This window comes from Ptiloglossa arizonensis, chromosome 9 (assembly GCF_051014685.1).
Source record: "Ptiloglossa arizonensis isolate GNS036 chromosome 9, iyPtiAriz1_principal, whole genome shotgun sequence".
NCBI classification, from domain to species: Eukaryota; Metazoa; Arthropoda; class Insecta; order Hymenoptera; family Colletidae; genus Ptiloglossa; species Ptiloglossa arizonensis.
Window position 1 is genome coordinate 2,765,263 of NC_135056.1, and position 13,756 is coordinate 2,779,018.

Here is a 13,756-nt window from a genome sequence, read left to right on the forward strand (position 1 = left end):
CATTTCATCTTGCCTCTAACGTTGACTTAGGGAATAAATGAACCAGTGTTTTTTCCCTTCACGTCTCGCTGATGCATTTAATTTAGAACCCAGTAAGTAGATTATCATCGAATCTCAGTTAACGAATTATATATTTTCTTCCAAGCCTTGCAGAGGCAAGAGGTGGTTACTTACAATGCCAATAAGTTGACTTAATTCTAAATAGGAATTCCGAGTAAGCGTGGATATTTCAAATAGTTCTGAACATGATACTAAATCAATGCATTCGAATTCTCGTATCGCGCTTGCAGTTTATTCCACGCCAACGCATAACTGTTTTTCTTTTACATGAAGAAATTTCCGAAAGATTCCACTAGCCCTTTAGGGTAGGGCCGGCGGGAGTGTGGGATTCCCCGCACCCGAAAATACCGGATGCAGGACCTACGCAATAAAACCTACCACGAACTAAAAACATCAAAGCTTCTGGTGCCTCCCGCCGCGCAGCGCGGTCGTCGCATCCTCTTACACTCCCGTTGGAGGAGGGAGCGAAAAATGTCCCCACCCTTGCCTCAGCACCTAAACACCCGGCAAGGTCACACTGCCCCGCCCCCATTTTCCGTAAGGGACCGCACGAGGGGTTGTTATGAGCTCCAATTTCACGACCGCCCACGGCCCTCATAGCTGGGCCCAACGGTGTGGCGTTTATCTTATGTCCGCCGTTGGGGTGGAGCGTTAGCCCCTCCCCCCGAGATCGTCTTCCTCTTATGGCGAGGTTATCTACCTCCCGGTGAAGTAGAGGCAGAGGCACATGACGCCGCCCACCACGTGTGACCCCGCCCACCACGTTTAGAGAGGCCTAACATTGCCCTCCCTGACTCGTTCCCGCCTCCGGCTAGCACCTTTCTTCCGCGAAATTATGGTTTCGCAGAAGGAGGCCACGGCCTTGCACTTTCTCTCGCTGTCGAATATGGCTCTTACCACGCCCGGTAGTGAGATATCTGCCCCAATCGCACCGACCAGGACACGGCGCTCACCCGTCCAGGCTCGGCACACTTCCAGGGTATCCTGCACAGTGTCCTGGTCCGCTAGACAGGGTCAGTAGCGCGCCGTCGCCTTCTTGTCTATACGGGGCAGGTACCGCCCGAAGCATCCATGCTCGGGCATCACCTGCACCATACCGTAGGTAAGGGAATCGTAGCATCTACCAACAGTATACAACCCGACGATGAAATCCCGTACCGACAGGAGGCATCATCGCGTCGCAAATGCTCGCGATGGTACGCCCGAGCCGAGCACCCCATCACGGCGACTCCCCCACTTGATGGTGATAAATTCCGCACCTGCACCATACGGTAGATGAGCGAGCCGTAGCCTCTAGCCCGATAGTCTACTGGATAGACTTCCGGGCCTGGTGTTTGAGGGTTGTACTGGGAAGTGGCTAGGTCGTCCGCCCATACTGGGGACCCATATAGAGCCACCGAATGGATCATGCTCGTTTAGAGGCGGCGAACCCGATCGCTCGAGCCTCGCAGGTTGGGGAGGAGTCGGCTCAGAGAGCCGACTATTCTCTCCAACCGCGTCCAGGGACCGGAAATGTCCCTCAAACCACCAGTGGCTGTCGAGGATCAGCCCCAGATACTTCATCTGGGACTTCACTTCGACAATGGTCTCAACCACCCAGATCAGAGGGGACGGCGGCTCTCCTCGAGATGCATAGATCGTCAGCATCTCCTGGCAACCTATTCCTTTGATTCAGTTGATGATGTGCTCTAATTCTCCCCGACGGCCAGCACCAACGTGTCGTCCTTAGAACACGAGATCTTTGGCCCGCAAAACGGTGTCGTACCGTGTCGTACGTGTCGTAACCGTACTTGGAAGATGGTCGAAGCCGCCAGTACCCCTTTCCAACAACCTGTCCGCATCGTTGAGGAGACAAATAAGCCGGTACGCGGACGGAGAGTCGGCGGGCCTGTCTTCCGTCCAGAGGAGGACCATTCGGGCCACTTTTCGAAATGAAAAGGAATCACCCGTCCTCCAGATCAAACAACTGTCGGAGGCCGTCACGAAGGATGTCCTGAGCCAAGACCCAGACTCGGGCGGGCACATCGTCAGGACCCAGGGCGGTGTTTTTCGCTTCGAGCCTTCAGATGGCTATGGCCAGCTCCTCAATAGTTCGCTCGAGCCCTAGTTCGGCGGACCCTCATGCAAGTATGCCATTTTTGCTCGCGCGCTATCACCAAGGCGACGGTACGTACGGGTGTACTGGCGTCGGGACCGATTTCGACCGGCCACCAGTACACCGTCCGGCGAGCATATTCTCACCCAACACGAGGCATCGTCGCGTCGCAAATGCTCGAAGACAACGAGGTCACAGCTAAGCGATACGTAGCATCCCACCACGACAAATTCCACCACTCGATGGTAATGAATCCCACACCACGCTCCAGCAAGGAGCACGAAGGAGAGCCATCGTCACTCTTCCATATAATGGCCACTAAGCCGCCCGTGTCCCTCATCCAGTATCGACGCGGTCAGGATTGCGGTAGGCCTCGGCGACGACTGTCAGATCAACCTCCCACTCATAGCGAAGACTTGGCACATTAAGTCGTGTGTCGCGCAGTAGTGGTCAAGGTTGGCCTGGAAGAGGAACCAGGGAGCCATTGCTGGCTTCTCCGCCTCCTCCGAGTGTACTTTCTGTGCTTGCACCATCGTTGTCGCTACAAACTCCTCCGTCGTAGTGCTTGCAACCGGGGCTACACTCACGCCGACGGAGCCTCAGTGCTCGTCCTGGCCGTCGTCATCGCGTTACTGTACAACACTACATCCGCCTCAGGGATGGTTAACGTGATCGCTGCCAACATAGAGTGTCCTAGGCGGGGCTTAGGCTTTTTTTTCGTGCCTTGCCCTTTGCTATACCTTGCCGGGTCGCTGCCATCGCACCGACACCTGCTCAATATACCTCATAGACGCCATTGCGGCGGAAGGGATATCCGCGATACTCGTACTTAGCTTCTGAAAAGTCAAATGTTTCTGTGACGCGTACTGCATCGCCCGTTAGTGTCGATTGCAAATAATAACATTTTTGTATGTTAGTAAATGTTGAATTTTCATGTATTAACGAAAGGTGTTGCGGAATTTTAGCCATTCTCCGAAAGCTCGAACGAACGTCGGAAGCTTAATTTTAGAAATATTAACTTCCACCTCAAGTGTTAGATGATTCAGTTGCTGAGCTATCAATCGTTTCTACGTTGTAATCTTACGAATTTAGATTTCATCAAATTGTTCATGTTCTAGTTCCTCCTTCGTGATTTTCTCCTGGTTATCATAGATTAACGCTTCATTTTCTGTTTGTATTTCATTAAATTTATCGTATAAAGGTTCAGTCTTCTCTAAATGTATTCGAATTCCCTCGATATCGGAATCCCCATTAAATGCATTTATTATATTTACTTTTTTTTAAGTTATCCACTTTACACTGTATTTAGCACAGATTAAATATATTTGAAAGGATGGGAATAAATAAGAATTCACTGTTTGCGTTGAAAAATTGATGTGAGTTGATGCAGTTGAGTTGCCACCCGCTTTGTTAACACGTCCTTACATCCTTCAATAAATTATTCGATTGATGCACTCCGTATGTATTACGCAAATTTCTTTAGTGAATGTGTTGCGTACGGATCATGCTCTAGTTCAGTGAGAGGTTCAAGCTTAATATAGCCTCATTATGCGAAGTCTAAACTAGCACAAAGTTGAATTTCGAAAGGTCCAAAAGTCAATTATAAATGATACAGCGTTGAGATCGCTGCTTCAATATTGCACCGATCATCGAAGTTCTTGATCACTGTCAAAGTCTCTTGTTTTAACAATTCAAAGTTCGTTGAATTATCACAGCTCAGTTTTTATTAAGTTCACATCACTCACTTTCTTATTTTCGAATCCGGTTCGAAAGACCAATGTTGTGTCTCGGTGTGTATATGATTGGAGACACTGTATTATAGTTACTATTTTCTTAAACGATGTGAATGAATATTTATAAATGATGCAGTCTATGTATGAAGTAAAGTATACAAGAAAACATAGTTCACGGTATGTTAATACGAGGATAACGCGTGCGTGGGAGTTCGTCCATGTTTCTCCTCAATTGAGCTTGTTCTCTAGCGTCGAATCTGAAGGCTGGTTGCACTGACTAGTCGCACCTCCGAGGAAAACAGTGATCGTCTTCTGGAAAATTCTGAGATTCTCCTGGAGTATTTACAACTACCACTAGCATTAAGCCCGTGTGGGTCGCAATTGTGTCACGTTACCTGCGTGCAGCTGGCCGATGTCCTGGATGATCATTTGCATTCCATTTGGCCGTCCCATCTTATTGTTCAACTGCCAGAGGGCTTCTGGCAGATGATCTTTTTAGTCATAAATTTCTTGTTTATTGGCGATGTCCAGTCAAAGCTGAAATTCTTGAAGTTAGTAATCGTTACAGTACTGAGTAATATAACCTTTCAAGCGGAATAGGTAACAAATTAGTAATTTCGGAAGCAGCTGCACATTCCCTTAATATTTACGGTTTCTCTCGCTCACACAAATAAACACCGTGCCAGACACACACAGGAATCTCAACACCACCCTCCCCATCCCCATCCTCGTTCTTCGTCTATACGATCTATCTCTTTTACTTCGTACTCGCAGCCTCATGATTATCATTGCTCTTTCCACCTTGCTCTTCGTACCCTTACTTGTTCATGTTTACGTCTCCCATGTATATCTACATACTTATTATTTATTTTTTGTATTCTTTCTTCTGTCTTTTTCTACATTATATTGTTCATCATATTTCCTTATATCTTCGTTATCTTCGTCCTCCTTATCTTCCTTTCCTACTTGATCCCTTCTTGTCAGTTTTACATTTTTAATTTTCTTTCCTAGGATTCTTATTTTTCTTCTACGCAGACATGTTCTAATAATCCACTATGAATAAACAATACATTCTTTTACCATCGTTCAGTATTTTGATAACATTATCAACATTTCGGAGTTATTTTTTTGATTCCTCTTAATTTGTCTTCAAATTGGTAAAATATTCGTATAAGAGAAATTTAGTTTTATTTTATTCTAATTAGAACACTACTAATATAAATCATGAAATTAGGATCTTTGAATCACCGATTCCTGTATTATAACTGTTTTTGATACAGTGAGCGACAAAAATATTCGAATACTAGAATTTGTTCGGACCCATAATTTTATAATTCAACTAGTTATGTATGAAATAAATAAATTCTTGTTTCTTATAACAAGTTCTTAAACGTATTTAATAAATTATTGTTTTAAAAACTATTCAGACAGTATTTAAAAACGATGATTTGTATCGCATAATTTTATAAGTTTTTCTGTATTTCTTAATATGAATAATTATCACAATATATTATAATGCGTACAAAAACGTAATCTCGTCAACTTAAGATATATTGATGTTTATCAGCTCTTTATATTCATCTATTAAATATAATAGTTATTGAAATCTGTTTGAACAAGATAATTTTTAGTTAATAATTAATATAACAAAATTTATATTATGCAGAATCTGTTTGTCGAATTTAATACAGAGAACATGACATTCAGACTGTTGTGAATATTAACAAACTCTATGGTAACATTTATTTTCAAGATGAAACATCTTTCTAAAAAACAAAAATATCGACAAAAAATAAACTAACTAATTTTTACTAACGGGAAAAAGTTGTACAAGAAAGTGGCCATATTGTGAAAGTTTAATACTTTTTGTATATGTGTACACGTTCTTAAATATAATTTACTTGAACATAAAATTTGAAGATGAATGAAATGACTGGATACAGTGTGCATAAAAGGTGTATGTAATTTGAATATTTAATAGCATAATCAATTTTATTTCACTCATAAGTTTTTATTCGTCTGTAAAAATTTTTTTGATAATATAGAAAGAGGATTCGTATCGCTTCAAATTCTATTAAGATAATGCCTCTGAAATAAAGTACAAATACTTTAACAATTTCTACTGCACGAGTTTCCAAAAATGTTATACCCTTTTCCATAATCAATAGCTTTATGTAGATTACAAAATCAAGATGAGATTTATACATTTCAGAGAAGAATTTACAAAAGTATTGAAAAAAAATTAGACATGTGCAAATCCGAATTGTTAAGAAACAAATAATCCTATTTAGATAATAATCCAGTATCATTGCATTCAAGGTTAATTGCAGTTAGTCCTCGATTTACGTAACAAATACAGTAATTTCTATTTTCAAGAGATAATATTTACAACAAATTTAAGTAATGGAATCCAGCACACTGTACATTTTATTATTATATTTTCATATGTATTCTCTTTAGATTCTCTCTCAAATGAGTCTAAACATGACTTTATTTGGATTATTCATAATTATGTTTAAATCAATTCTGAATTCCAAAAATATGTGCATCTTTGAATAAAGTGGTTTTTTGAACTTATTTTCATTAGAGAAAGTTCTACAAATTCGTTGATGATTCTTTTACAAAAATACAGTGTAGACTACAAAAATTTTTGTTTTTCATTATTAGTTATTACTACACGAATTGTTTTTATAATGCAATAATTCAATGCGTGTAATGTGACACTCACTTGTTGTTGCTCTATTCTGTTCGCTCTTCGTGTATCCCATTCATTTTTTTTTTGTTAGACAATACATATGAGACTGAGATTCAGTGAAATAAAAATTGTTACTTTTCATGTTTTCAAGTAAACTAGTTGCCTAAATGATGATATTTGAAAGCGGGAATTTCTGTATATACTTTTTAGAACTCTTTATGTAAGTCGAGTTCTATGTAACTCGAAAAGATCTAATAAAATATTGTTACCATATTTATAATATATCAAAATTACAAAAAGTTAGCTTGTCACAAGTTTGAGACCAACCTGAAACAACCTAAATGGAAGATAATATTTGATCGGTGTTATTTCTCCCAGTTATTTAAGTCTCTATATATATATATATATTGAAAATGAGAGGGAGATACAGTAAAATTCAATGATATATTATGAGAAGTGGTGAGTATAACTTTGTGGCAACCTGATAGGGAATACTATAATAACTGCAAAACGAGAAGAGAAATATTTATATGCCATACAAGTTAAAAACCTTATTTGGAGATAGTGAAGAAGTAGCTGGAATGGTATTTCGGATAACCGAATAGCATTGTTTGTTTGCAGTATTTCAGTTATCAGGAAAGTTCGAGTTTTCATTTCAGCAATCGAGTTTCTTTTACCTCGGACTGCAGTCCAATCACGTTCATGTCGACTGACGAGTAGAAGTACGAAATAAAACTTTTTATATTGTTCACTACATCTTTACGAAAGTATTACCAATGGATCGGTAAAGTTTTTTCAATGCAAATGAGCTCATACACAACCTTCCTTGGACTATTTTTAATTAAACGTTATTTGTATTATTTCTGAAAAACTTTCAATTTACGATGTATAATGAAAAATATTTCGAAAAAGGTCGTATTTAGACTTATTATCGCTAAAAAAATATGACCAATCTGATAATAACACACTTGTGAAAATATAATGATCGATATAAAAATTTCTCTTTTTCTCTTTATGGATAAAATTCAATGCCACGTGTGACAAGGATTGCTTATACTAAATAAACATGATAGTAGTGGCAATGATGAAATATATAAATATAAATGAAAATACAAAATGAAGAAATACGTACCTTAATTATATTGTAGAAATTTTTATGTATTTAGAACGCTGTGTCAAGACTTCTTTATCATAAAAATACGTTTATAAAAACTGTTAAGAGAATTGAAATAAAATCTTATACTTACTGTTCCCTTCTTCTACCATGATTTTAAATTTATAGAAAAAGTATACTTACAATTGTATAAAAAGAAATTACTTGAGTCAGGGACCGACTATATAATGTGATATTTAAAAATTAGTTAAATAGATTTAGTACTTGTTATAAATGTACAGAAAGCAAAATGAATAAATACGTACACTGAATACATATTGAATAATAATAGTTCGTCACAAGAAACAAGAATGGATTCGTTTCGTGTGTAAATGATTGAATTATAAAACAATTGACCCAAACGTATTCCACCATCTGAAACTTTTTGTTACTCGTTGTACGTTTTCAAAATTTCTACTAATTGGGAAAGGTATAAAAGTAGAAGGTAGGATGTGGTTGAGAAAGAAAATGTTGGTTTTCGGTTTGTTCGCAGTTTCTTGCACGACGTGACTGAGCGTAATAAACTCGTCCGGTTGTCCGGAGACGGATCTGTCACTTATGGCATGAGATTTACGACGACCCTGGCCTGCATGATGGATCTGCACTACTATCCGCTCGATTCGCAGAACTGCACCGTAGAGATTGAAAGCTGTACGATCGATATTACCTTTTGTAGGCTCCGTTCCTTTCCATTGACCCTCTTCTATTGTATTTCCTTCTTTCTCGGAGTGTCTTATCAAGCATCTCTAACAAAATAATAGATCAGATTTCAGGAACTCTTTCGATTTGAATAAAACAAGAAATTGTATTAAAATTAACATCGAGCAAATGAATTCTCTTGTATCATCGCTATTATCAAGTTTTTGCTTCAAAATTTCACATAAAAGTCCGTTATCAAATTTCTCAATGCTAAATTATCGAGATAAAAATCAAGAGAAATCTTCGTTCTAGAAATTCAACAACTTTCTTATCGTAATAAAATGTTTCAAATTCTATGACATTCGCAAATCCAATTTTGTCTTATTACAACGTACCGTCAACGAACGAAATTGTGATTGTTTAAATATCTTTGAGCGATATACTTTAAATTTGATGGATATCAGAATAATTCAAAGAAACGTTACGAAACTAATTAACTTAAAAGAACAATTCTCTCAGACGGATACACGGTGCTGGACGTAGTGATGTATTGGAAAGAAACTCCAGTTCGTGGTGTCGAAGAAGCGGAACTGCCACAATTTACAATAATTGGATACGAAACGAACGATCGAAAAGAGACACTGGCTACCGGCATATACCAAAGGCTTTCGTTGAGCTTCAAGCTTCAAAGGAACATCGGATACTTCGTTTTTCAAACGTATTTACCTAGTATCTTGATCGTGATGTTGAGCTGGGTCAGTTTCTGGATCAATCACGAAGCAACCAGTGCCAGAGTAGCTCTTGGTAAAGGATTATTCTAACACTTATATTATTATGTTACTGCTTGAATGGATAATATTTATTGTCAGTTGATTGCTCTAACCACTGTAACTATCGCATAAAATAATGAGAACACCATCACTGTTGTATTGTAAATTGGGTTGCATATTTTTTTAAATTTCACGAGCCAATTTTTACAGTATCGATAATGACCAAAGGCAACATTCACACAGTTTCTGAATTTTTGTCACGTGTCCAGTTCTCAAACATATGGATCAATCGATTTACTGAGGTGCGTTGTAATATTCATATTACGACGAATTGGTTATTTACAGAATCAATTGTTTTATCATCTTGTACGATTTTATATGTATTTGTATACGGTGAAATCACCGCTTCCGGCCATTTTTCGACATTCGATTTTATCAATGATAATTAAAATTAATTCTTAAATTAACAATTTTTACATTTAACATTATTATTTAACTTTACAATTGCAATTACAATTAACATTATAACTTGAGAAATAAATAATAAGAAAAACGGCATTCATTTTTTTACAAAAGTCTTATCTCTTTGGTATTAACAGTATTCCGCAGTAAGAAGTAGTAGTAATAGTTGTAGTGGTAATAGTAGTAGTAGTAGTAGTAGTAGTAGTAGTAGTAGTAGTAGTAGTAGTAGTAGTAGTAGTAGTAGTAGTAGTTGTAATAATAGTAATAATAATAGTAGTAGTAGTAGTAGTAGTTGTAATAATAGTAGTAATAATAGTAGTAGTAGTAGTAGTTGTAATAATAGTAGTAATAATAGTAGTAGTAGTAGTAGTAGTTGTAATAATAGTAGTAATAATAGTAGTAGTAGTAGTAGTAGTTGTAATAATAGTAGTAATAATAGTAGAAGTAGTAGTAGTTGTAATAATAGTAGTAATAATAGTAGTAGTAGTAGTAGTTGTTGTTGTAATAGTAGTAGTAGTAGTAGTAGTTGTTGTTGTAATAGTAGTAGTAGTAGTAGTTGTTGTTGTATTAGTAGTAGTAGTAGTAGTAGTAGTTGTTGTTGTAATAGTAGTAGTAGTAGTAGTAGTAGTAGTAGTAGTAGTAGTAGTAGTTGTTGTTGTTGTAATAGTAGTAGTAGTAGTAGCAGTTGTTGTAATAATAGTAGTAATAATAGTAGTAGTAGTAGTCCTATTCGCCGTAGTGTTAATATTAGTACAATATTATCTAGTATATACACATAATACTAAATCGGTCGATTTATATGTTTGAGAGTTGGACACGTGACAAAAATGCAAAAATTGTATGAATGTTACATCCATCGGTTATTATGGATGCGGCAAAAGTAACCGGATTGGTCAATGGAACCGTATCGTGTGGACGAGCTGTACATACAGTTCTTATAACACGTATCAGAAAGTTTAGGTTAATGTTAAATTCATAAAAAAAGTACATTAAGGTGAAATAAAAGTATATTTGTAATACAATGTCTAGTATACTATATCTCTTATTTTGTTCGATAAAACTTATCGAGCAACCTAGTTTTATCGAACGACAAAACTTATTCAATAATATAGTATTAGCTACTGTGATCTATGTTCATAAGTTAAAGAGGTAAAATTACTGTCCGAAGTTTTCTTTCTAAATTATCTTGAGAATTATTGAAAATATAAGTAAGTTTTTTAAATAAATTCTTTTTGGTTTTTAACAGACAAACGCATGTCAATGTACATCAGTAAACAAATTAATGAAGAAGTAAAAAAATCACTTTTATCATCCTCTTAACATCTTTGAAAAGATAATATAGTAAATTATTTTTATTTTGAATTTGTAATTAGCCGCAAGTATCTTTATTTTGTACTGATATTGCATATATATTAACAATGAAAAACACGAAACATGTAATTGTAGCAATCTCTCTTATCGTCGATAAATGAAATGTACTTAAATCACTACTCGAACACTTATTTTCTTTATACTGATGTATGTACATACATACATACATAGATTATATTATTACTTGTGTAAAATCATACAAAATTTATTTAAAAGATTTATTTGAACATTCGATAGTTTTAAAGATAGTATTAAAAGGCTGATCATTTAGGGAATAGGTTTGTTTTTCATACTTGAATTGTTTCGGTTAAAAAAGAAAGTACGATTCTCTTATTTTTAATCACTTCACACAAATATGGAATCTTTCATTAACCTTAGAGTGGTGACGTACGTCAAATTGACTCTGTATCAATTAATGGTGACTTGAAGTCAAATTGACTTCGTATCAATTAATGGTGACTTGACGTCTTAAAAAATCTTGTATTAAAACGTATTGTTCCATTGTTGTTAAGTATATCGAAATAAAATTCATTATGATACGAAATATTATAAATATAATAAAATTATCTAGAGAATAACAAATAATAGTGTCTATACGAGTAGAATATACCTCTATCGAAGGATACGTTAATTTGATGTCATATGGCTACTAGTAATACGGAGTCAATTTGACGTCACGATACCATTAGTGCTATGAAAATAATGGTCACTATTTGAAGGTTAAAGTTGTCGGTGATGGGGGGCATTTTCCAAATGTTTCTTGAAGAGTAGTCCACCTGAATACTCTTACTTTTAAAAGTAGAGAAAACTGTTCCAGACAGAAGTTGTGCCATTATTTAGTTTTGTTCTATGCACACTATCGGCCAAAAATTTGGACACATGTATTAATATGTGAAGTACTTTTTAATTTTGATTAGAAATGTAATATGAATGTTTTATTACTCTTTCTATACATACATAGATACAAAAAATTATAAAAGTAAATTACAATAGTTGAAATATTTTCTATGGAAATATAATATTTGACATAATTTGGGCATTCTTGAAACTAATTTTTACAGTTTTTCTATTGGCATGTTTTTCTAAACAAATAAACCAGTGTGAAACTGAATAGTTATCTAATAGTCGTAGTCATGTAATACCATAAACTCTATTGGTTATCAAAATAGTTTATTTATAAACTAATGTAAATCATACAAACAATGTGTAAGGATTAAGATATGGTAAAATATTTAACCTCGCAGTTTAGATTTAAGTGCAGAATACAAATGCAGTTGGTGTACCTAAATTTTTGGTCGGTACTGTAATAGGTTGTTCAATAACTTTTGCCGTTTTTTCCATTGTAAAAAAATACAGTAACCCTTCAACTTTGAACTGTAAATATACGAACGAGTCGACAGATCTACATGAAACTTCGCACATGTTCATCAAACAGTAGCACCATCTTTAGAAAAACTAAACGACAAATCCAATAGCTTCATTTCTTATCGAACGACAAAACTTATTAAGCAACCTATTATTTACTGTTGACAAGTGAAAATGGGCCGGGATCTTATAAGCTAAACCTACACAGGGGAAAGGGGAATTATCTACTCGCATTGCTTATGACATGACTGTTATTTCCACCATGTGATAGGGAACATGAACGAAACAAAACACAACAAAATGAGATGCAACAATAGAGTTCGGGAACGCATCTCGCAATCGGATACATTTTGCATTTCACTTTGTTGTATTTTATTTCGTTCACGTTTCTCATCAAGTGATGGACTTCTACACTTTTACACAAGTAATGCAAGTGAATGATTCCTTTTTTCCCTGTGCCATTTTAGTTTATAGAACTCCGGTCAACTTCTCATGCGCCTACGGTGCATATATAAGTTTATATATGTATGCACATCTATACGTATATACATAATGTGTCTATGTTTATTGAAATAATTGCGTCAAAACGGCTGAGTAGATTTGATTGAAAATTAAATTTTACATTTGAAAGTAACATTAAATTTTTCTTTATTTTTATCAATAAAGAGAAAATAAAATGAAATCTTATTCATTGTATACTTAAACCATTATGTTTTATCAGACATTATTGTGACGTATTTGTCTCTGTTAATTCGGTTTCCAGTCAAGAACCCTTCAAGAATATCATTCTTTTCTATTACAATAATGTTCTTTACTTATTTTCTGTAGAAACTTTTAAGATGAGTCCAATTATTTTTATGGTTCAAGCTGACTCAAAGTCGTAAAAGGTCAATTATGTTCTGAAATATGAAAATTAAAACAATAAGCTGGTGTAGTATTGAAAGCCGCAAAACATATCGCTGCTAAATGTCGTAACTTTGAACACTTACAATTACATATATAATATATATAATATATATGTAATAAATAATTAAAAAATTTAATAATGTCATTTTAGATAAAAGAAAGTGGTGATTTTTATGTTTTCACTTGGAACCAAAATAATGGCACCATTCGATGTCCTCATAGGAACCAACTTCTTATTGGTTCTGACTGACACATTTTTTTCTATCTTTCAATCATATATATACATATTACATCATTGTTCGAGTACTTACTTCACTTTGTAGAATCGTAAAAGTTTAAGGAGGAAATGAAAATATTAAGAAACGAAAAGCAATTATATTTATTACAATCTGTATTTTTTGATTCGTGAACAGAATAATTTTAATCAAACGATTTTGTTCTGTATTTATATGAATATGACTTACTTGTCATTAATACTTATAGAATAAATTATTTTTGGGATTTCTA

General features: G+C 35.7%; 1 protein-coding gene across 3 annotated transcripts in view; it reads left to right on the forward strand.

Moving 5' to 3' along the window:
- Lcch3 (Ligand-gated chloride channel homolog 3) overlaps positions 1–13,756 on the forward strand; it is a 68,289-nt gene that overhangs the window by 34,124 nt on the left and 20,409 nt on the right. For all 3 annotated transcript variants that reach the window (XM_076320025.1, XM_076320023.1, XM_076320024.1), the window contains 2 exons: positions 8,230–8,387; positions 8,895–9,179. In XM_076320025.1, coding sequence (XP_076176140.1) covers positions 8,230–8,387; positions 8,895–9,179 — 443 coding nt within the window. The remainder of the gene's footprint in view (positions 1–8,229; positions 8,388–8,894; positions 9,180–13,756) is intronic.